Genomic DNA, 25,449 nt, shown 5'->3' on the forward strand with positions numbered 1-25,449 from the left:
TTAAGCCATGTGTTTCCAAATACTCATATCCTATCCCTATGAATTTTCTCCAGAATTTTTTTACAACTGACATGAGACTCAGTGGTCTATAGTTCCCAGAATTTTCCCTTATTCGCTTCTTAAATTGAGGTACAACATTAGCCACTTGCCAGTCCTCCAGGACCTCGACTATGGCTAGAGAGGACAAGAAGATACTGGTCAAGGGCCAGCAATCTTGTGTTTTGCCTCCTTCAGTAACCTGGGGTAAATCCCATCATTCCCTGGGGACTTATCCACCTTAATGTTCATTAGGAGGCCCAACACTTCTCTCTCCTTGACCTCTAAACACGCTAAAGTATTTATACACTCAACACTAATCTCCTGGTCCTCCATAACTTTTTCCTTGATAAATACTGAAGCAAAGTAGTCATTAAGTACCTGACAACCATTCTCTACATTCAAGCAAGTGTTCCCCTCTTTATCCTTATGTGGTCCTACCCTCTCCCTAATTATCCTCTTGGTATATATGTATAGAATACCATTGGGATTCACTTTAATCTTGCTTGTCAAGGACTTTTCATGGCCCCTCCTGAGTTTTATAATTCCCTTCTTTAGTTCTTTTCTGGCTTCTTTATTATCTTCATGTTCTCCATTTGATCCTGATTTCTGAAGCTTTACATATTTTTACTTTTTCTTCTTGACTAAATTCATCACCTCTCTGGACATCCAAAGGTTCTCTTATCTTTCCATCCCCATCCGTACTTCTAAGAGGAGTATACCTTTCCTGTACACCGTGCAAGTGATCTTTAAACTCCTTCCACATATCTGATGTGGTCTTACCAGAGAAAAAGTGTTCCTAATTAACTCTTCTTAGTTCCTGCCGAATGCCCTCGTAATTTGCCCTACTCCAATTTAAAAATCCCCTGAAAGGACCATCCCTATCCTTTTCTATAGCTATCCTGAAAGTTAAAGAACTGTGCTTTATAATTTCTTTTTAGTAATCATAACAATGCACATCAAACTTTCTGACATCAGAACCGCATTCCAGAGTTATTTCATTGGTTGTAGAGAATTTTATAAGGATCTTCCCCTTAGTAATAATGATCAGAGAGGCACAGAGAGAATCTCTAATTACTGACAGGTAACTTTATTTTCTCAATGGAAGAGCATGTGAATACCTGTGTGCACACCTACTAAGTTTTCTTGACCCCCCCCCCCCCATGGACAGTCAAAGAATAGAAAGGGTAGTACCAGTAAAAATAGTCAATGCTGGCTATGCATTCCTCATGGACCCACTCTGATCTCCACATGTACGTGGGGTACTCCACATCCGCGATAGTGGGAATCTAGAGAGAGTTAACACTACTTTTGCAATCGAAGCATCTGCTTTTATATTCATTACTTACCAGTTCAAATGTTGCATTTCAGTGCTATTGGCTAAGGGTTATTTGACTGGCATTTAACACTGGTTCTGGTCCAAGCCAGCATCCACTTATTGCCCTTCTGCCGCAAGTGACATCTTGTAATTTATGGCTCGTTGTTCTAAATCAGTTACCAGACCAATAACCGGCTTGAATCATTCAGGGCAAACACAGACCCCACCATTTACAAAACAGCATGTTATACCTATCCAAAGAACACCTTACAAATAACTTCTTATTTGGAAATGATCTCTAGTCCAGCAGATTATCTGGACCATCATGGTGTCTTCTTTAAAACACTAATCTAGCCAAACAACTCCAGTTTACAAAGTGGAGGATGCAGAGCAAAATGGCAGCCTCCATCTCCTTCAAATACATGGCAAGAACAAAGTCAATTGGTTTCTTTTTTCCCCACTGTCCTCAATTCATTCTATTTTGTTGATGTGTAGGCTGTAGTTCTTTCTGGCCAACAGAAGCCTTAGATTGTGAGAGGGAGCATAAAGTTCTGTACTCTTTCTAATGTTCACTTTAGAAGCAGCTGTTGGGCTTTGATGAGTAAGCTGCCTGAGCCACCCTTTGATCAGAGTGGGACGAGAAGTGTCCAGTGCTTGCTACAGCTCATTTGACCAAGACCTCAGCATGATGCTCCCTATCCAGGGGATTCATTGTGTTTTCAGGAGGGTGAGAAGACAAATCCATAATTATGGTGGGCTGACAGATAGATGATGAGGTTGGGGAGTGAGGGAAATGGTGTGGGAGGTGTTTGACAGGAGCACAACACCAAATCAGCAGCTGTGAAATGACTTGTTAGATCTCATTCTGATATGAAGCCGAAGAATTAAAAGCTGTTTCTGCTGTTATTTTTCACTTCACTTGCTTCTGTGCCGGTTGAGAAGACCTAAGCTGCTGGTGCCTCACGGTGCCAGAGACGCAGGTTTAATGCTAACACTGGGTGCTCTCTGGGTGGAGCTTATATGTTCTCCCTGTGACCACGGAGTTTCCTCCAGGGGCTCTTGTTTCTTCCCACATCCTGGAGATACGCAGGTCAGTAGGTTAATTAGCCTCTGTACGTTGCCCCCAGTGTGTGTGGTACCTGGGAGGAGCTGATGAGAACAGAAAGCGGGACTGGTGTGATGGGTGGGTGGTGGTCCGTACATCCTTTGGGCTTGTTTCCATGCCACTTGCCTCTGTGACTATGAAGTCCAAGACTAACGGTTTACCCAGGGGAGCAGCACCCTGACATGATGTCAATGGAGAGAGGGGCACAGCTTCACATACAGCACAGAGTCACCTAGCAATCACCCAGTTCAACCCTAGCTTAATCACGGGACAACTTACAATGACCAATCAACCTACCAACTGTTACGTCTTTGGAACGTGGGAGGAAACCGGAGCACCCGGAGGAAACCCACGCGGTCACGGCGAGGACGTACAAACTCCTCACAGGAGCAGTGGGAATCGAACCCGGGTTGCTGGTACTGTAAAGCGTTGTGCCAACCCCTGCACTACCGTGCCTCTCCAATGATGCCAGTGGAGAGAAGGGCACAGCTTCCCATCCCACAGCACCCAGCCTTGTTGCCCTCTCTCTTGTTGGACGGGCTGCTCAATCCCCATACTAACTTACTGCTCTACGTGGAGATACCAGGGTCCCCACTGAGCAGGCAGAGGGAAAAAACAGCAGGTAAATAAAAAACACCCTTTATAACTGCAGGACATTCCAGAACATTCTACTGCTAATTAAGTACTTTTGGTTGGCGTTTATAATGAAGGAAATAATTTTTAAGAACTTAATGAACGAGAGTACTGTGCAAAAATCTTGTGCACATATTTGTAGCTAGAGTGCATAAGACTTTTGCACAATGCTATATATTATGTCTTTCAGGTTACCAAATGCCACCTAATACTACTGAGCTAATACAAAGCTAACTATTGAAAAAGGATCTGGTGCTTTCCCAGCGTATATGACGTGTCAATTTTAAATGACGTTTCGATGACAAACTCTGCCATCTTCATCAGGGATGATGCCTGGGCATGTCTCATCCGGTGGTATTTATACCCCCGTTATCCATCCCTCCTGATTGGTTAGTCCTCATCCAATCAATTTTCTGCTGTCCCACCTTGTTTACAATCCACTTCCAGTTCTTGCTTAGAGCGAGACCTTCTTCTTTGTTAAAATTTTTTTTTTCTAGTTTTACTTCAATGATTTCTTTCACCAGGTGGTCCCAAAAGGGCCAGTGGTCCCCAACCTCCGGGCCGCGGACCGATACATTGCCATGAAGAATGCAGTGGTGCAGCGGTAGTCGGAATGCACCCAGCACATCTTTAAGAAAAAAGCTGAAATAATCGAGCTAATTAATTAGGTGCCAATTGCGTCGCCTCTGACCTGGGCCAACATTTATGTGCTGGGCGGCACCTAATTAATTAGTTTGGTTATTTCGGCTTTTTTCTTAAAGATGTGCTGGGTGCATTCTGACTACCACTGCACCGCTGCATTCTTCGCGGCACTGTATCGGTCCGCGGCCCAGAGGTTGGGGACCACTGCCAAAAGCCACTGGCGTGGCATATTAGTTTTGTACCATCGAAGTCAATCCTATGGCCATTGCAAATGCGATGTTCTGCTACCACCTATCTCTCTGGGTAACCCAAACAGATACACCTCTTGTGCTCCTTAATGCGGGTTTCCACCATACCACCGATTGGCCGACACATGCTGTTCCATATTCTTAGGGAATCCTGTAAACAGCAGCCGACCTGAATTCCAGGTCATCTTTGACCTGCATAAACTGTGATTTGAGCTTCCTTATGGGTTTTTGGATGGTATTAATAAGGTATTTCTCAGGATCCTGGCCATCCTTCCAGAACTCGTGGAAATATAGGGAAGACCGGCAGTAGTGACGGGTTAAAAGGGCCGACGGAAGAACCAGGAGACCTAACAATGTGGAGGAACCCATCGTTACCATATGTCTTCCCATGGTTTCTGGCCACTTGGAAGTACTGCCCTTTATGGTGGACGGAACGAAGGTGTCCATGAAACGGTCATCCAGTCTACATACCAGGAGCACTGGATATAGTAGATGACCCCAAGAGACTCCCAGCTGAAGTGTTGCCTCACCTGGAAGGATTGCTTAGGATCCCGAATGGTGATGGGGGAAGATGAGTAGGGGCAGGTGCAGCATTTGTCTCGCTTGGAGGGATAAGTGCCAGGTGGGAGATCAGTGTATCAGTGTGAAGGGACGAGTGGACAAGGGAGCCACCCCTTCGGAAAGTGGAGAGTGGGTGGTGGGGGTGAGGATGGGGGAAAGGAGTCATTTTTGACCGATCCCTGTGGAAAGTGGAGAGTGGGTGGTGGGAGTGAGGATGGAAGTAAGGATGTGCAATTTAATAAGCCTTGTGCTGTTAGTTCACCTACCTGCCCCGTTCTCCATATCCTCTGTGTCCAAAAGTCTATCAATCTCAGTTTTGGGTATACTCTGCCCTCCCTGAATGCACAGACGTAAAGAAATTCCCACCTCAATCATAAACAGTTGACCCTTCATTTCAAGACTGTCCCCTGAGGCAGCAACCTGGCAGCATCTACCTGGTGGATCTCAATAAGATCAGTTTCATTTCTCTAAACTCCAGGGACTCACGCCAGTCTTACTCAATACAGGAGCCTTTTTACCCTACAGGTCAGATATGTTCTTTAGGCTCAGAGATCAAAACTATGCACACTTTGCTAAACGTAGTCTTACCTAAATGGGAACAACAGGAATTCTGCAGATGCTGGAAATTCAAGCAACATACATCAAAGTTGCTGGTGAACGCAGCAGGCCAAGCAGCATCCATAGGAAGAGGTGCAGTCGACGTTTCAGGCCGAGACCCTTCGTCAGGACTAACTGAAGGAAGAGTGAGTAAGGGATTTGAAAGCTGGAGGGGGAGGGGGAGATGCAAAATGATAGGAGAAGACAGGAGGGGGAGGGATAGAGCCGAGAGCTGGACAGGTGATAGGCAAAAGGGGATACGAGAGGATCATGGGACAGGAGGCCTAGGGAGAAAGACGGGGGGGGGGGTGACCCAGAGGATGGGCAAGAGGTATATTCAGAGGGACAGAGGGAGAAAAAGGAGAGTGAGAGAAAGAATGTGTGCATAAAAATGAGTAACAGCTGGGGTACGAGGGGGAGGTGGGGCCTAGCGGAAGTTAGAGAAGTCAATGTTCATGCCATCAGGTTGGAGGCTACCCAGACGGAATATAAGGTGTTGTTCCTCCAACCTGAGTGTGGCTTCATCTTTACAGTAGAGGAGTCCGTGGATAGACATGTCAGAATGGGAATGGGATGTGGAATTAAAATGTGTGGCCACTGGGAGATCCTGCTTTCTCTGGCGGACAGAGCGTAGATGTTCAGCAAAGCGGTCTCCCAGTCTGCGTCGGGTCTCGCCAATATATAAAAGGCCACATCGGGAGCACCGGACGCAGTATATCACCCCAGTCGACTCACAGGTGAAGTGATGCCTCACCTGGAAGGACTGTTTGGGGCCCTGAATGGTGGTAAGGGAGGAAGTGTAAGGGCATGTGTAGCACTTGTTCCGCTTACACGGATAAGTGCCAGGAGGGAGATCAGTGGGGAGGGATGGGGGGGACGAATGGACAAGGGAGTTGTGTAGGGAGCGATCCCTGCGGAATGCAGAGAGAGGGGGGGAGGGAAAGATGTGCTTAGTGGTGGGATCCCGTTGGAGGTGGCGGAAGTTACGGAGAATAATATGTTGGACCTGGAGGCTGGTGGGGTGGTAGGTGAGGACCAGGGGAACCCTATTCCTAGTGGGGTGGTGGGAGGATGGAGTGAGAGCAGATGTACGTGAAATGGAGGAGATGCGTTTAAGAGCAGAGTTGATAGTGGAGGAAGGGAAGCCCCTTTCTTTAAAAAATGAAGACATCTCCCTCGTCCTAGAATGAAAAGCCTCATCCTGAGAGCAGATGCGGCGGAGACGGAGGAATTGCGAGAAGGGGATGGCGTTTTTGCAAGAGACAGGGTGAGAAGAGGAATAGTCCAGATAGCTGTGAGAGTCAGTAGGCTTATAGTAGATATCAGTGGATAAGCTGTCTCCAGAGACAGAGACAGAAAGATCTAGAAAGGGGAGGGAGGTGTCGGAAATACGTTTCAGGCCGAGACCCTTCGTCAGGTCTAACTGAAGGAAGAGTGAGTAAGGGATTTGAAAGCTGGAGGGGGAGGGGGAGATGCAAAATGATAGGACCTAAATGGGGTTCTGTTTATATTCCTTTCCATTACAATAGATGTCAACGTGCCATTTCCTCCTGATTGTTTGCAGTGTTTATAGCTTTAAATTCTGCATCCCGTGAACCAGTGGATTCAGCACTTTCTACACACCACTAATTCCTCACATTTAAGGATTTTTTCCCTTTTCAGATACTTTCTACTAAACAACCTCCACACTCTCCACCATCATGCCTTCTCAAGCTGCAGTTTGCAGTCTTTTTCCAGATACACTTCCCTGTCCAGAACTGTATCATCAGTAGATATGGAGCGGTTACTCTCTCTTTTCACCCATGTTAAAAGCCTGACTGGGGGTCTGGTGCTGATGGTCCCTGAGGCATCTCATCCACTGACACATATCCAGTTTTTCTGGCATTTGAATAGTTCTCAAGCCAAAATGTTAGTTCCATCTACATGGGAACTTACTTTATGTGATAATTTCAAAAGTCCAGATTTACAGCATCTTCTTTCACAGCTTCTGCCAGCTCCAACAAGACTTAAAGTTCAAAGTGGATTTATTATCAAAGTACATACATGTCATCATATACAACCCTGAGATTCATTTCCTTGCAGGCATTCACAGTAGAACAAAGGAGTACAATAGAATCAATGAAAGCTATACACAAAGACTGACAACTAATGTGCAAAAGACAAACTGTGTAAATAAACAACAGTAAGTACAAACATACATGCATGAATGATTCCACCACCAGACACACATTCCCTGCCCTTCCCTTTCGCCATTTTGAAGGGATTGCTCCCTTTGTGACTTCTTGCTCTGTACTTCCTAGTAATAATAATATTGAAGACCTCGTCCCAGAAACAAGAGGGGTTTCCTTGTGGCATTACAGGACCAGGTGGTTAACACAAAAACATGATCAAAAATACATAACAAAAGACCAACAAATTCAAGATGATAAATGCAGAAAATGCCGAGAAAAACCAGAAACAATCCAACACATTACAGGATCCTGCAGCAGTTTAACTCAATCTGATTACTTACACAGGCACAATCAAGTGGCAAACGTCAGTCACCAAAATCTTGCTTTAAAATACAAACTCATAAGACACTTTACCTTACTATAAGTACAAGCCTGATGCAGTTATAGTGTCAGAGTCCTACAGATTATCTTATGACCAAGACCTTATTATAGATAGGATAATCCATTATAATATTACAGGGTAAACAAGAACAACTTGCTTAAGAGATATAGTGATTCCAAACACACATAACATGCAGAAATCAAGGAGTGAAAAGCACCAGGAATATGCTGAATTGAAAGAGGAAATTGAAAGAATATGGAACATGAACAGAGGGTTCATTGTTCCAATAGTAATATCCACAACTGGTATCATCCTAAAGTCACAATGGCAATAAACAATTAGGCCTAGACAGTAATATTTGTGTAAATCTCCAGAAAGCCTCAATACCAAACACCACTAGAATAGTCCAAAAGTTCCTAGCAATTGAGAAATGCATGTACTTGGCTATGCCCGTACCTCAGGTTTTACCAGGTTGAGCTGAGAAAAAATAAACAATAATAATACTAAACACCACTAGAATAATCCAAAAGTTCCTAGCAATTGAGAAATGGATGTGCTTGGCTGTACCCGTACCCCAACTGACAAAAAAATTGAAGTATTATAATAAATATATAAATAATACTGAGAACATGAACTGCAAAGTCCTTGAAAGTGAGTTGAGTTGTGCAAGGTTATCCATGCTGAATTAGGAGCTGCAAAAAAAAACGAATTTCATGACGTATGTGAGAGATGATAAACCTGATTCTGATATGGGTCTCTATTGTGGACTGGGAGTGGGAAGGGGACATGGAGAGGGGAATCGTGGTTGGGAAAAGGGGAAGGGAGAGGGGAGGGAGCATGAAGTACTCTATAATGATCAGTAAACCAATTGTTTGGAATCAAATGACCTTGCCTGGTGTCTCTGGACTGGATGTGTGTGCACCTGCACCATTCCACACCTTAGCACTCCTTCTCTTCCACCTGTCCCACACCCCTCCCACTGCGCTCCACCCTTGCCATTCCCAACAATCTTTGCTGCCGCTGGGTTTACATGCTCAAACTCACTCTCCACTGCGCATTGACAAATACAGTCTTGTGCAAAATGTTTTAGTGTTAGTCAGACTTCAAGGCTTCCACAATTAGTAAAACACAGCTTGCACATAGCTTCAGACTGCTACTGTTGTACTACAGCAGAGGTTCCCAACCTTTTTTATGCCATGGTCTCCTACTATTAACCGAGGGATCGGTGGACCCCAAGTTGGAAAGCCCTGTACCATAGAAAACCTGACAACAAAGAACCACAGCCATTGCTTCCCTATGGTCTGGTTGATGGATAGGTATTGATCTTGCTGTTGGATGAACACCACTGCCGAGTTCTGAAGTATTGCTGTGGAATCATTTACGTTCGGGGGTGCAGGACCTCAGTCTTAGTTGGCACAGTGGTGCAGTCTGACAGCACCAGGGACCTAGGTTCAATCCTGACCTGTGTGGAATTGGTCTGTTCTCCATGTCATGCTCTGGATTTCTCACAGGTGCTCTGCTATCCCCCCACTCCCACGTCCTAAAGACATGTCGGTTAAATGGCCACTGTAGATTACCCCTTGTGTGTTAGAATCCGTGGGAAGTTGATGGAAACATGGGGAGAAAAAGCGGGTTTATACTTTATACTTTATTGTCGCCAAACAATTGATACTAGAACGTACAATCATCACAGTGATATTTGATTCTGCGCTTCCCACTCCCTGGATTACAAATCGATAGTAAATATTAAAAACCGAGATGCAGGTCCAGATATTTGGAGGGTACGGCCCAGATCCGGATCAGGATCCATTCAGCAGTCTTATCACAGTTGGAAAGAAACTGTTCCCAAATCTGGCCGTACAAGTCTTCAAGCTCCTGAGCCTTCTCCCGGAGGGAAGAGGGACGAAAAGGGTTTTGGCTGGGTGGGTCGTGTCCTTGATTATCCTGGCAGCACTGCTCCGACAGCGTGCGGTGTAAAGTGAGTCCAAGGACGGAAGATTGGTTTGTGTGATGTGCTGCGCCGTGTTCACGATCTTCTGCAGCTTCTTCTGGTCTTGGACAGGACAACTTCCATACCAGGTTGTGATGCATCCCAGAAGAATGCTTTCTACGGTGCATCTATAAAAATTAGTGAGGGTTTTAGGGAACAGGCCAAATTTCTTTAATTTAATATACAGTAGGATTAATGTGATGGGTGATTGATGGCCTGCACATATTCATGTGGCTGGTGGGCCTGTTTACGTGCTCTATATCTCTGACTATCATTTTTTGCTTTTGCTTATTTATTGAGCTACAGCACGGAATAATCCCTGCCGGCCCTTCGAGCTACACCACCCAGTCCTAGCCTAATTCGGGATATTCTCAACAGCAAGCTATCTCTTCCCCTCTGACTTTGAGGCTCAGGTGGCAGTGGACCACTGCAGTATTACAGAACAAATCCTTGCAACTCTTCCATGCTGTTTCACAGATCAACTGCTGTCTTTACATCGGCTGCTTTAGTAAGGGAAACAATTACGTTGTAAGGAGGAGTGTGATGAGACTGGGGAGAGACTAATCACTGTTTGTATAATGTTCTCAGTTTCCATAACAACTCCTTGTATTAGTTTTAGTTTAGTTTCCTGTTTCCGGGGTGATAAGATGTTTGAGCCTTGGCCTGGATTCACATCCACAAATAAGAAAAGCGTGCCTGAATAGTTTGCTTGAAGGCACAAAACACTTAAAGCTCCATTAATCTTCTAAACATTAGACGCACATAAACATTCTTATTGAAATCTTGTTTCAAGCTTTCAACATGGATAAGTATATCAAAAAAAAACTTGCCTAGGCCCCCCAGTACTGGATGTGCTCAAAACCAGTTTGATTTATTCCATATGAGAATACAGGATACAGAAACGTCGGCTATATTAGCAAATACCAGTGATGAAGCTGTGGAAAATTGTCCAGGTGTGCCCTTTGGCAAACTGCAGGACAAATCCAACCAGCCAACTCTCAATCATGTGCAAACTGATAGAAAGCATCATTGACAGTGCTGTCACAAACACGAGAACACACGCAAAATGCAGGAGGAACTCAGCAGGTCAGGCAGCATCCATAGAAAGGAATAAATATCCGACATTTTGGGCTGAGACCCTTCATCAGAACTGGGGGGGAAAGACGAGGGGTCAGGGTAAGAAGGTGGGGGGAGGGGAGGAAGAAGTACAAGGTGGTAGGTGATAGGTGAAACTTGGAGCGGGGAGGGGTGAAGTAAAGAGCTGATAAAGTCCATTGGTGAAAGAGATAAAGGGCTGGAGGAGGGGGAATCTGGTAGGAGGGGTAGAGGACCATGGAAGAAAGGGAAGGGGAGGAGTAGACAGTGCTGTGGAACTTACACTTATTCACCAACATACTGTTCACTGGTGCCCAGCTTTGGTTTTGTTGTGACAAATTAGTTCCAGTCCTGGGACCACAAATAGACCGGAGAGCTGGATTCCAGAGGTGGGGTGAGACTGACTGCCTCCTCTCTCCCCTGCCCTCAGCATGGCAGTGTTCAATCGAGCTTGGTGTCAGGGCAAAGCATTCTAAAAAGAGTCATAGCTCGCACAAAGGAAGATGTTGTGGGCTTTGGAGTTTAACCACCCCAGCCTCAGGGGATTGCTGCACAAGTTCCTCAAAGCAGCGTCCTAGGCCCAGTTATCTTCAGCTACTTTGTCAATGAGCTTCCTTCTAAAATAAGCTCAGAATTGGGGATGCTCACTGATAATACACTCAGTGACCACTCTGTCAGGTAGCCCCTGTACCTAATAAATGAGTGCATGTTCATCGTCATCTGCTGCTGCAGCCCATCCACTTCAAAGCTCAACGTGTTGTGCACTCAGAGAAGCTCTTCGACACTCCACTGTTGTAGCGTGTGGTTATTTGAGTCACTGTTACCATCTTGACAGCTTGAACCGGTCTGGCCATTCTTCCCTGACCTCTTTCTGTCAGGCGCTGGAGCAGGGACCCAATCGCAGACCCAGTACTGTGCACACAGTGATATTTATTGAGTAGCAAATCCAGAGGGGCAAACAAAGTCAGCATCAAAGTTCAGGCAGAGATCAAAACATCCAGAGAAAAACAAAAGTCAGAGTCAGGAAAATTCACTGGCACAATCTGGCAACAAACAGGTGAAAACACAGGACTGAAATACACTGAGCAATAAACAGAGAGGCAGATGATAGGTGGAGCACAATGAGACACAAGTGGCAGCAATACAGGTAATAATGAGAAACCGGTGAGAGGTGGAGTACTCAGTAATACAGGGGCCGGAGCAGAGCAGGAGCGGGGACAGGAGCACATGGGGCACGAAAACAAACAAGAGAACATGACAATACAAAAACAGAATGACGGCTGGGGGAAAATGCACAAAGAGACAGAGTTCAGCTGGAGTTACTGACACTCTCATGATCAAGTCTTCTTTTTTCTCACAGAACTACTGCTCACTGGATGTTTTCTGTTTTTGCACCATTCTCTGTAAACTCAATAAACTGTTATGCATGAAAATCCAAAGGAGATCAGCAGTTTCTGAGATACTCAAACCACCCCATCTGGCACCAACAATCATTCCACAGTCAAAGTCACTTAGATCAAATTTCTTCCCGATTTTGATGTTTCACCTGAACAACAACTGAACCTCTTGATCATGTCTACGTGCTTTTATGCATTGAGTTGCTAACACACGGTTGGCTGATTAGATATCAGCGTTAACATGCAGGTGTACAGGTATACCTAATGAAGTGGCCACTGAGTGCATATTGCCTATCTTTCATTTCAGACAGATATAAATCCCGAGATACCCTCCCCAAAGACACATTGGGAAGATCTTTACAGGAAGGACTGTGGCAGTCCAAGTGGGTTTCACCACAACCTCAAGGACAACTAAGAACGAGCAATAAATAAATGCTTGCTTTGCCTCTGATGTCCTGGTCCTGCAAATCAATACTGTGTCCTATCACTAAACATTTGGCTGCAGATAAATGTACAAAGACATTTTATCAACCCCCACCCCCAGCAATTCATGCAAATATTCCTGAAGTTCTCCAGTTCTCGTAAATGGCAAGAAATACCAGTGTGTTGCAGAAAATATATTACGAAACCTTACCAAAATCTTGCGCTTCAGATAATTATATCATAAGAAATCTCCACTGATATATATTATATGTCATACCAGGAAATTCACCAAATCCTCCCAATGCAGAGAAATATTCTTTCAAGACTCGGCAGGCATATACAGCAGAATGTCGGATGTAGGGAGAAAATGGAGCACCTGAAGAAAGCCTACAAAATCACAAAGAGAATGTTCAAACCTCACACAGATAAACCTATCCAGGCTCACAAATAGGCATCAATTATACTAGGAATTCCCACTAAGTATTATTTATATAAATAAGAAGTCAGTATTTCCACCGAACTTTCAGCCCAGACAAATGTAGAACGGGAGATCTCACCAAGCCTACCAACATAGCTTGGTGTGCCACAAGCCGAGTTCCTGCTCTGATGTTGGATCGCTCTTTGCATAGTCGAGGCAAGAGTGATGGCTTTGAGTAAATCAGGTTTATGTCATGGTCTTGTCCAGATTGTACAAGGTTCAAACCCTGCACTGGGGCTTTGAGCTTGGTCTCCAGTGCCAGTGGGGTGGTACGCTAACGGGGGTGTATCTGCCTCTGCCAGTTCTGGTCAGAGCTGAAGCTGCAGAAACTCACTTGGGTGAAGAAGGAGGTATATTTTTTTCCCTGGTGCCAACGCTGATCTTCCCAGGAGCTCTTACGAACTGACCTGACCATCCTGCTGTAAGCTTTGCAGGATTATTTTGTTACATTAAGACCATTCGGCCCTGGGAGTCTGTGCATACCCATCAGTTCCATTGCCTCATTATTTCCCTCTAACCGTTTTGCTCCCAACTGCCCGTCAACTCTCCCGTTTCTCCCGCCCACAGTGGAGGTAACTTTATAGCGGCCAGTTAACCTCCAACCCATGTGTTCTGGGATGTAGGAGAGAAATGGACCATCCAAAGGAAACCCAAAAGGTCACAGAGAGAACGTGCAAACTTCACACAGAGAGCACCAGAGGTCAAGATCAAACACAGATTACTGGATCTGTGAGGCAGCAGCAGTAACTGTTGTGCCCACTGTGCTGATCTTGGGATCTCTTTGGATAAGGTGCTAGCTGAGTTTACCTGGAGTACAACAGCTAGATACAAATCGGTTTTACTTCTGTGAGTTTTCTGAGAAGTTCCAACCAACACTGATCAGAGACATTCTTATACCCACCACATGATGCCAGTTCCATAACACACACCTCTTACCATTTCTCCTCCTGAAGCCAGCAGACGCTGATCCACTGTCTTTCCTGCGCTTGTACCACATAAAAGAAAGGAACTGCTTTATTTGAAGTTTCACCCTTTTGTCCTTCCATGGCTGTGTAACTCTGTCATCACTGTACCCCAGTGCCTCCGTTTGCAGAATCTGCAGAGCTGTGCCTGGCCCCACAGTGATCTGGCAGCCCTGCAGTGCTGGAAATAAGGGCTGAGTGCTCTGTGAAGCAAGCATTGAAATTGGCAAGTGTGCCTCCACCGGAGGGGACAGTGAGCAGATACTGATGGAGTTTGACAACTCTCAGGGTCTTTCCTTCTGTTTGTCCATCTGCCTCATCCTCAGTTTGTGTTTTTAACTCCTTTCACCTTGGCACCTTAACCCCAAAATCCTTAATTCCCTTTAAAAATCTATTGATTTCATTCTTGAATAAATTTCAGCATTGAGCCTCCACAGCCCTCTTGGGTAGCAAATTCCTGCAATTTTTTCCTTCTGAAGGAATTTTTTCTCATCTTTCTCTCTCTCTTCTCTCTCTTTCTCTCTCTCTCTCTCTCCCTCTCTCTCTCTCTCCCCTTCCCTCACTCTCTCTCTTTTTCTCCCCCGCCCTCTCTCTTCCTCTCCTTCTCCCTCTCCTCTCCCCCTCCCTCTTCCTCCCTCTCCCCTCTTCCCCACCCCTCTTCCTCTCCCTCTTTCTCTCTCTCTCCCTCTCCCTCCCTCCCTCCCTCTCTCTCTCTCATTATCAGATGTTTTCAGATAGAGCACAAATATTTTCTGTGTCTTGGTCGTGCACAAAATTGTATCTATAATCTCTACATCTCCTCTTACGCCTGATTGCACATATTCCCAGTGATTTAGGGTGCATGCAGGCTTTTTCCTAAATCCCTTTCATAAACCCTCATTTCCCATTTCATAGCCCCAGGCTCTTTAATTGTCTGAACTGTTAGCATTCTCCACCCTTGGAGTTACTTCCAAGTTCTTTCCATGGCCATAGCACTGTATGAATTCTGCTAAATGGATAGATCCCATTCTGCACAGAATATTACCATTACTGTTACTTTTGCACAGAAATTTTCCATTGCGAAAGTGTTTCTGAGGCTTCATTCTAATTATAGTTCACTCGGTCAGCTCTGCTCTTTAATTCTTGCAGTGTACGTTAATGGGCGACTGCTGCTCCTTAGCTTGAGGGTAGGGAATGGAACTCCCCAAGGATGGAGCACTCTTCTGGTTATTGATTTACTGGAAAGGAAAGTTCTGCAATGCAGATGAGGACGTAGCAGATGGAAGGTAATGTGAGGTCATCCACTTCAAAAGAAAGAGACTGAAGGGGAGAGTGTTTTTTGAAGGGCTGTCTGAGCATGAAGTCCACATGCAGGCACAGCAAGCTGTTAGGAAGGCAAACAATAAGTTGACTGGTTTTGCAAGAAGATATGGATACCACAGTGGAAATGTCTTATGGTGATCATGAGGCTTCCTCTGCAAAATTGTGAACACTTCGAATTTCCCTACTTCATGAAGGCTGTATCTGTGAAAGTTGGAGTGCAGCAAGACATCATTGCTGGGTTGTCCTATGAGGAAAGGTTATGCAAACTAACCCTCTTCTCTCCAGAGTTTAAGAGAATGAGACATGACCTCATTGAAGTACACAAAACTCTTAAGGAGTTTGACAGCCTGATGAGGTGTCAAGAACTGTGAGTCACATTCTCAAAACAAGCATGTCCGTTCAGGACCAAACTGAGAAGAAATTCCTTTACTCAGAAGGGAAGAAATTCACTGTAGAGGCCCCATGATTAAATTTATTCAAGACTGAAATCAATAGATTTTTGGATATTAAGGGAATGAAGGAATATTGGTTAAGGTGCCAAGGTGAAAGGTCATGCATTATTGAACGGCGGAACAAGTGTCAGAGACCAAATGGTCTACTGTTTCTAGTGGTTTGCCTTCAGTCATTTGCTTCCTGTTTTTAATGTGTATAACTCCATGTGCTGTTGGACTGTGTTTATAGTTTGCAGCGACCTTTGCAAAATGTGGTCACATCTGCAAGCCGGAGACCCTAGGGTCATTACATCTGGAAGCAGCTGATGGGGATGAGTGCCTGTCAGATTTGTTCCCTGGGATAAATATTCCTCCACCAAATGGTGTTCCTCAGACCCCTCTGTTGAAGAATTATCCAACGACGTCTCACTCCAGAGACAAGAACAGTTAGAAATAATTCGGAAGATGTGTTACCTCAGAACTTGAACAGTTATCAAAGAGCTGAATTGCCTTTCAGGTGTTAGATTGATGACCTTTTACCCTTTCAGGTGTCGTGGAGAGGGGAGACTTGCAGCATGGGCAACTGCTGGTCTTCCATGCAACCTTGCCCAGGCCTGCGCCCTGGAGAGTGAAGACTTTCCAGGCGCAGATCCATGGTCTCGCAAGACTAACGGATACCTTTACTTTTTACCCATTCAGGTAGATGTTCAAGTTCCCTCAGCATGATTTTTAAGCAGAATTCTTACCAGCAAGCTGGTGCATATCTATCTCTCAACCAGCACCTCTATGGCAGATTGGTCACTACCACTTTGTTGTTGTGGGTTCCTGTTGTGTGTAAATTGGCTTTAAAGTTTCTAACGTTAGAACCCTTGAAAACACATCACTGACTATGAAGAGCTTTGGGACATTTTGAGTCTGTGGATAGAGTATTGGTTGAAATGGATATCTTCTATCTGTATATTTAGGCTGAATCTCTAGAGATCCTGGCAAGGCACTATCAGTGGATGAGTTGAGGCATTCAGGCTCCCTTGAGGAGAGTTGCCCATGGGTGGCACTAGTCATCTTCCCGTGGGAGATACCTGGTCAAGCTGATTTGAGGTGTATGGCAGTCACATCTGGGTAAGGGTTTAAATCAAGGGGAGACAAGAGATGCTGGAGAAGCCAGCAGGTCACGAACCATATGTAGAGGAGAAATGGACAGTAGGTTAAGTCCAGGTCAAGGGTCTTAATTAGAAATGTCACTTGACTATCTCCCTGCACAGATGCTGCGCATGAGTTTCACCAGCATCGGAGTAAAGTTCAAAGTTCAAAGTAAATTTGTTATCCAAGTACATATATGTCACCATATACAATCCTGTATTTGTATACGCTAACATATATGAGGATCATGCAATCTTGTGGGCATACTCAATAAATCCATAATAGAATAATAACCATAATTGAATCCATGTAAGACCACACAAACTTGAGCGTTCAACCAGTGTTCGAAAGACAACATACTGTGCAAATACAAAAAACAAGAAATAATAATAATAATAAACATAAATAAATAAATGAACAATAAGTTGCTGTAGTTTGAATTAAGTACCTCCTGGACATTCCCACCTTCCTGACGATCAGAATCTTTCCCTCTTGCTGGATATGCTAGGTCCGAAGAGTCAATTCCAGTCATTATTCTGATGACTGGCTGGTGGGAGCAATTCTGTGGCCATGTTGTGCTATTTGTGGTACTGATGAATGTTTTTCCCTGTACCAGCTAGATGGTTCATGGCATTCATTTCCAAACGTGCTCAGCTCATTTCTTCATTTATTTACAGTGTGGAACAGGCCTCTCTAGCCCAATGAGCTGAGGCACCCAGCACTAGCCTAATCCCAGGACAATTTACAGTGACCAATTAACCTATCAACCTTTGGACTGTACTGGAGCACCCAGAGGAAACTAACATGCTCACAGGGAGAACATACAGACTCTTTCACACAGAGCGTCAGAATTGACCTCCGAACTCCGGAATGCCCCGATCTCTGGTGCTGTCTGTGTGGAGTTCCCACGTTCTCCCCCTAACCGCATGAGTCCTCAGGTTCCTGCTCTCATTTCCTCCCACAATCCAAAGGTTTGCTGGTTGATGAGTTAGTTGGCTGCCGTCAATCGTCCCTGGTGTAGGTGGGGGGCAGGAGTTGGCGAGAATGAGGAGAGACTAAAAATGGGATTGGTTTTAATGGGAAACACAAGAGATTCTGCAGATTCTGGAAATCCAGAGCAACACACACAAGATGCTGGAGAAACTCAGCAGGTCAGGCAGCATCTATGGAGGGGAATAAACAGTCAATGTTTTGGGCTGAGACCCTTCATGATAATTGGAAAGGAAAGGAGCAGAATAAGAAGGTGAAGAATAGAAGGAGTACAAGCTGGCAGGTGATAGGTGAGACCAGGTGAGGGGGAAGGTGGGTGGCTGAGAGAGGGGAGATGAAGTAAGAAGCTGGGAGGTGATAGATAAAAGGTGATAAGTCTGTCTGTCTATTGATTGATTGAGATGAAGCCCTTCAAGCAGTGCCACCCAATAGCTCCTGATTTAACCCAAGCCTAATTTACAATGACCAGCTAACCTACCAACCTTAGATTAATGGGTGCCTGGCAGTCAGTGCAGATTCAGCGAGTGACGGGCCTGTTTACATTCACCTCGGTGTCAGGGTCAAGTCTCACTTCAGGACCAGACCGTACACTCCAGGCCAATGACCCATTGCCGTATCGAAGGAGTGTTCCAGCACTGGTGGCACAGGCCTCTGGAGTGGAGACTCGTGTGCTGTATTTCGGTGAACGTCAGAGATCCTATGGCTCTGTAGAAGGCAAAGCAGTGTGCTGGAGCCAACAACTCCAGGCCCGGTGTCCTAGGTCGGAGACTGTGAAGTCCAGTTGTTGATGCTGCCAGAGATTTTATGAACAGGCCTCTTTTCCCCAACCGGCATTGCAAAGAGTGGAGTAGAGTTGTTTAAGGAGAGGATTACAGGACATGTATTCTCAAGCATATGAGGGGAGGGGTGTGTGTGTAAGGGATGTTAGACTGATACTGGGGGCATACTGAATCAGTGAAGGGAGGTGGAGCAGTGGATGTCCCATGAATGCACTTAGAATTCCTAAGGTAGCAATGAAGTAGGCCATTCAGCCCACCAAGTCTGTACTGACCACCAAGTGTTCATTTATCCTGATCCTGTTTAATTCTCTCCACATTCCTTTCCACTCCTCCCAGTTTCTACCACTCGCTTATGCACTGGGGGCAACTTACAGCCAATTAATCCACCAACCAGCACATCTTTGGGAAGTGGAAGGGAACAGGATGATCCGGGTGAAACCCATGTAGTCACAGGGAAAATACGTAAATTCCTCATGCAGAGTACCATAGGTCGGGGTTGAACCCAGGCCACTGGAGTTCAAGTTGCTGTGTAACTGTGTTGTCTGTAGAGGAAGATGAATGGCAAGGATTGTCCAGCAGAGAAGAACTCTTTCACTCTTCAGCTGCAAGCTCCAGTTGTGCACGAGTAACTTAAAATGATGAAGCTGCAGATTCTAATCTGATCTGAAAATGACCCAACAAGCATCTGGGAAACCCCTGCGCCATTCCATGGAATTCTCCGTGATGCCCAAGCCAATAATGATCACTCACAGGGGTAGATTTTGACTTTGGTAGGCCGACAAGCCTGACTCTTCTCCCTGTTAGAGCCAAGGCTGTCATCCACCAGGTAATTGTTGAACGCGAGAGTTTTAGTAACAGTCTTGATCACGGTTGAGAAAAATGATGATTTATCTTGATCTATGGCTTTGCGTGTTTTAAAAATATGTTTATAACCGTTTCCAGATTGCACCAGGATCCTGAGGATAGGATCCAGTAAATCAAACTGTCTAAGGAGCTCCCAGTGAAAAAACATGAACCGGCAAAACCAGAGCTCACATCAAACTTTGAGCTGCAGTCACAATAACACCTGCATCTGCATAAGAGTTGGCCGTTCAGCCCCTCGTGCCTGCTCAGTGCTCTGCCATCTAACGGAAACCTGGCTGACATTTTACCTCAGCACCAGCTTCCCGCTCCAGATGGAGCGAGGGTTGTGACCTGAAGTGGCAGCCATCCCACAGACGCTGCCTGACCTGCTGAGGTCCTCCAGCTATTAGTTGTTTCGCCTCAACTCTATATCCCGTGATTCCTTTCATATTCAACAATGTATCAATCTCTCTCCGATCGCCTATGAATGCGCCTCCACTGGCCTCGTGGGTAGAGAATTCCAAAGGTTTGCCGTCCTCCAAGTGAAGAGACTGCTTCTCATAACTGGCCCCTTATATTGAGACTGTAACCACTGATTCTCCACACTCCAGCCAGAGGAAGCATCACATCAACATCTAGCTATGTAATAACTAGTTTGTTTATTTCTAATAACATTTCTTACATCTAGCCTAGCGAGGATCTAAAAACCATTGCCATTTATCCCTATCACATGCCTTTCAGAGATAATAGTGATTGGCCCAAGTATGTCACGTCTTTAATCAAATTTCAATGAATTAATAGTGGACATCAAAAGTAATGAATACAGAATCAGAAAACATCCCTTGAAACTGGTTCCTCCGTTCGGATGGATTATCTTCACTGATAGACTAGCTTCATTGACGTGCCTTGGCTTTGTTAACCTTGCCCAGCAAAGACTATTAACCTAGTCTTGAAGATTTGTCCTAACCAAAGCTTCAAGACTAGATCTTAGTATTGTTCTAAAAGACTAAAGACACGAGTTCTAGTCTCACTCAATCGGGGGGATTATTTATTAATTACATAGCGAATTAAAGAAAGCTAGAATTAAAAAGTTGATGTGCTCATGGAGCTACCAAATTGTCCTAAAGCCTGTTTGTTCCCCTAAGAAGTCCACCATCTTTTCTGGGTTTACACTGTGTGATCCCAGGCACACGGTTACACTGTGATCCCTCTTTGAAATGACCTATTGACTCTTTTGGTTCCAGAGAAACTAGGAATGGGCAGTAAATGGTCGTCCCTCTAGTGGTATCCATATCCCAAGAATGGATATGATAGAACCAAAACTCTTTTTCTGACTCCAAGCAGTTGAAGAATCTGATATGCATCTCGGGATGAAACCAGAGTGAGAAATTCTCAGACAACAGGAATTCTGCAGATGCTGGAAATTCAAGCAACACACATCAAAGTTGCTGGTGAACGCAGCAACTGACGAAGGGTCTTGGCCTGAAACGTTGACTGTACCTCTTCCTAGAGATGCTGCCTGACCTGCTGCGTTCACCAGCAACTTTGATGTGTGTTCCTTGAGAAATTCTCATTTCTCTTTTATGTTCCATAAGAGCTCAAAGTGACTGAAATAAAAATGGAAAGTGCTGGAAACACTCAGCGGGTCAGCCAGCACTTGTGAAGAGAGAAACAAAGTTAACATCTCAGAACTGGCAAGATGACTAAGCTTTGTCAGATTTTATAAGCACGGAATGTAGGAATGGTTGGGAATGGGAAGCAGGTTGAATGTTTGACCTGCTGTGTAACCACAGAGTGTAGAAACGTCCCGATCATTTCTCTTCATGAATTTCCAGCAGCTGTGGGGTCTTGCTTTTGACACTGAAGTTTGTTGACAGTGAGGATGTCAATAAGGGCAATGTGCTTGGCGCAAGGCCAGAGTGGACCTTGATATAGATCGTTGTGCCAGGTGTCAAGCTTAGCAAATGACCGTCTACACAGGCAGAGTCAGCCAGGGCCAGGACAACCGATTCTCATGCAACTATGTGTGAAGGAAGAGAGTAAAGCTTATGGGAGAGATTGTCTTATTTGAAATACTGTTTATCAGAGTTACACAACTTGTGAGTCAACTGGTGAGCTGACTTCTGACCCTTGTCTCTCCCTTCTTCTCCGTGTTTTCAGAGTGGGCATATGCCCGCCGTTCGGGTCTGGGACGTTGCTGATAAGACCCAGGTGGCAGAGATCCAGGAACACAAGTATGGAGTGGCCTGTGTGGCTTTTTCGCCGAATGCCAAATACATAGTCTCTGTGGGATACCAGCATGACATGATCGTCAATGTTTGGGCGTGGAAGGTAAACATGGCTCTAGCATTTCCTCCAGCCACGGGGGATCTTTTTGCCTCCAGAGATACAACTTGGGAGATGGACAAACAGTGCTGCTAGGAAGTTTGTGGAACTTTCTCCATTTCTGCATAAATATGACCTAAAATGTGATCAGATCTTCACGTGAGACCTAAAACTAGATAAAGAGAACCCAATTAAATAAATAACACAAAAACGTTATACTTGTTCATTTATTTATTGTGAAAAATGATCCAATATTACATGTATTTAATGGAAGAAGTATTTGAACCTTTGCTTTCAGTAACTGGTGTGACCCCTTCTACAGCAATAACTTCAACCAAACATTTCCAGTAACTTGATCAGGACTGCACGTCGGCTTGGATGAATTTTAGGCCATTCCTCCCTACAAAACTGCTTCAACTCTGGGATGTTGGTGGGCTTCCTTGTATGAATTGCCTGTTTCTGGTCCTTCCGCAACACTTCTATAGCATTAAGGTCAGGACTTTGACTTGGCCATTCCTAAACACAAATTTTCTTTTTTAACCATTCTGTTGTTGATTTACTCTTGTCTTTCAGATCAGTGTCTTGTTGCGTTATCCAACTTCTATTAAGCTTCAGGTGATGGACTGCTACCCTGACATTCTCCTGTAAAATGTCTTGATACAATTTTGAATTCATTGTTTCCTCAATGATTGCGTGCTGTCCAGGCCCCGAAGCAGCCCCAAACTATGAAGCTTCTTCCACCATGCTTCACAGTTGGGGTGAGGTTTTGGTGTTGGTGTGCAGTGCCGTTTTCCTCCAAGCATAGCAGTGTGCATTTCTGCCAAGAAGTTCAACTTTTGTCTCATCTGTCCACAGAGCATTGTCCCATTGTAGAACATCCAGTTGGTCTTTTGCAAACTTGAGACGTGCAGCGGTGTTTTTTTGGAGAGCAGTGGTTTCCTCCATGGTGTCCCTCCATGAACACCATTCTTGTTCAGTATTTTTCTTAGAGTGGACACATGAACAGAGACTTTACTAAGTTCTAGAGATTTCTGCAGGTCTTTTGCTGTTACCCTTGGGTTCTTTTTCCTCTTCTCAGCATTGCATGGTGTGCTTTTGGTGTGATCTTTGTAGGATGCCCACTCCCAGGGAGAGTAGCAACAGTGCTGAATTTTCTCCAATTATAGACTATTTCTCTTTTGGACTGATGAATACTCTGGTGTTTATAAATGCTCTTGTAGCCTTTTCCAGCTTCTACAATTCTTCTTCTAAAGTCCTCTGAGAGTTGTTTTGATCGAGGCATGGAGCACATAAGCAGACCTTTCTTGAGAAGAGCAGGCTCTGTCAGTAACCTGACTTTGTGTGTCTTTTTTATAGGGCAGGGCACCTCTACAACCCACACCTCCAATCTCATCTCATTGATTGGAACACCTGATTCCAAATAGCTTTCATAGAAAGCATTACCCCATACTTTTTCCAACGAATACATGTAGTATTGGATCATTTTTCTCGATAAATAAATGAACAATATAATGTCTTTGTGTTAATTATTAATTAGGTTTCCTGCCGCCAACACTTGGCCCACTCGGTGTCTGAACACTAGTCATTGCAATATCTGTGGCAGCCAATGGCTATCCTGAAGTTGTGAATGTGAATTGTGTGCCTCTGGCTTCTTCTACAGAAAAATGTTGTTGTAGCAGCCAACAAGGTATCGAGTAAGGTGACTGCCGTGTCCTTCTCTGAGGACAGCAGTTACTTTGTCACCGCTGGCAACAGGCACGTCAAGTTCTGGTATCTGGATGCATCCAAAGCCTCCAAGGTAAGATCTGTGACTGTGATTAAGACTTTTCCTCCCATGTTCTTTGCTGCTTTTTCCGACTCATAATCCCCCTTTGTGCATACATAGCTGCCCGTAGAGAGAGTTAAGTGCACCGAGTCCTGGGAGTTCGCATCACGGACGACCTTACCTGCTCCCTCACTATCACCTCCCTGAACAAGAGGGCACAGCAACGCCTCCACTTCCTGAGGAGAGTGAGGCAAGCGAGGCTCCCCCTCCCACGGTAACTGAGCACCATGGAGAATGCCCTGACGAGCTGCATCTCCATCTGGTATGGGAGCAGCAAAGCACTGGACCGGAAGTCCCTACAGAGGACTGTGAGAACGGCCAAGAGGATCAGAGGGGTCTCCCTACCATCCATCGGGGACATTTATCAGGAGCGTTGCATACGCAGGGCCCTTCGTATTAATAAGGATCCCACCCACCCATCCAGCATCCTCTTTGACTTTCTACCATCAGGCAGGGTTCTCCGAAGCATAATCAAGATAAACAAAGTGATGCCCAACAACTTTCCAGTTCGTAAATTCATCAAAAATTCTCCTCCAACTTCCTGACTCTAATCCTGCAAACCTCTCTACTACTTGAGAAACCTCAACTCCTATGACAAAAGCACTGAATGGCGTCAACACTGACACACCAACATACCCCCTGGCGGAGATCTAATCACAACCCCACCTCACTCCTCTCGAGCTTTGCCACAGCTACCAGAAAAAAACTGGACAGGCGCAAATTGACTCAGAAGTCGACACGCCAAAACAACACAAACACTACACCGACGGGGAGGCCCAACAAACCCCAGCTTGCCCCTGTGGTGCCCCAACCCAGGACAACCTCCTCCTGGTCCAAACATGCCCTGTCACCAAGACCTGAGACGGCTATGCCACGGTCCATCGATACAGCCATGAGCCGGAGGAGTGGCTTGGCAAACAACAATTAGAAGTGTGAAGAGAAAAACACCTGTCATACCTGTTTATTTCTGCATAGTTAATTTGTAGATTTAATTCTTACTTTCCTAAGTCGTTATGTGTTATGTGTATGTGCTTTACAGGCTGGTCCGGAGAAACGTTGCCTCGTTTGACGGTATACATGTATATAGTTAAATGACAGCAAGCTTGACTTGACAACTTGACGTATATTGAAACACAGTGAGGAATCTTAGGATTGTTAGGGGACATGAAGATCATCCAGCCCACAGGCTCACAATATCACCACCCTGTCAGTCCCACATTTTCATTCTCTCCCTGCAGCCCTGCATATTATGTTGGCTCAAATCCCTCAGCAATCCCCTTTCAAAAACCCCTGATTGACTTTGTTTCTCCCACTGAAACTATCTGTCGTTCTTCATCGGTGAGTCTCAATCCAGGAAATTCTTCATTCCCTTCAAGAAGTTGGCTCATCTCACCATGAGGGTTGGGCATTAGAGGTAATGAAATCCATCTGCCATCATTCCATTCTCACTTAACTCACAAAATCTCCCAGTAATTACACGCCACGTAAATTAACACTATAGTGGGCCATTGCCGCTCTTCAGTGTATGGCCTTCCATTGCCTTACCCAGGTTATCAGTAAAGGTGACATCCGAGCTTAGATCTTTATGTATTCAATTTTTATAAAAGTGGGCCTTGCTGGCAATTTATTGCTCATCCTGAACTGCCCTTGAATTTTTCAGAGAGCAGTGAAGAGCCAGCACTATTGTTGGCTTGGGAGTCGTACGCAGCTCAGACTGGGTCAACAGGACTGCAGTTTGGGAGCAACGCAGTAATTTCACAGTCAACATCACTAATG

At 45.0% G+C, this 25,449-nt stretch overlaps 1 protein-coding gene across 2 annotated transcripts in view; it reads left to right on the top strand.

The window, feature by feature from the left end:
• mapkbp1 (mitogen-activated protein kinase binding protein 1) overlaps positions 1-25,449 on the top strand; it is a 262,295-nt gene that overhangs the window by 142,555 nt on the left and 94,291 nt on the right. For both annotated transcript variants that reach the window (XM_063052886.1, XM_063052893.1), the window contains exons 5-6: positions 21,684-21,854; positions 23,509-23,646. In XM_063052886.1, coding sequence (XP_062908956.1) covers positions 21,684-21,854; positions 23,509-23,646 — 309 coding nt within the window. The remainder of the gene's footprint in view (positions 1-21,683; positions 21,855-23,508; positions 23,647-25,449) is intronic.

The sequence above is a fragment of the Mobula hypostoma genome, chromosome 1 (genome assembly GCF_963921235.1).
Source record: "Mobula hypostoma chromosome 1, sMobHyp1.1, whole genome shotgun sequence".
In the NCBI taxonomy this organism is placed as follows: Eukaryota; Metazoa; Chordata; class Chondrichthyes; order Myliobatiformes; family Myliobatidae; genus Mobula; species Mobula hypostoma.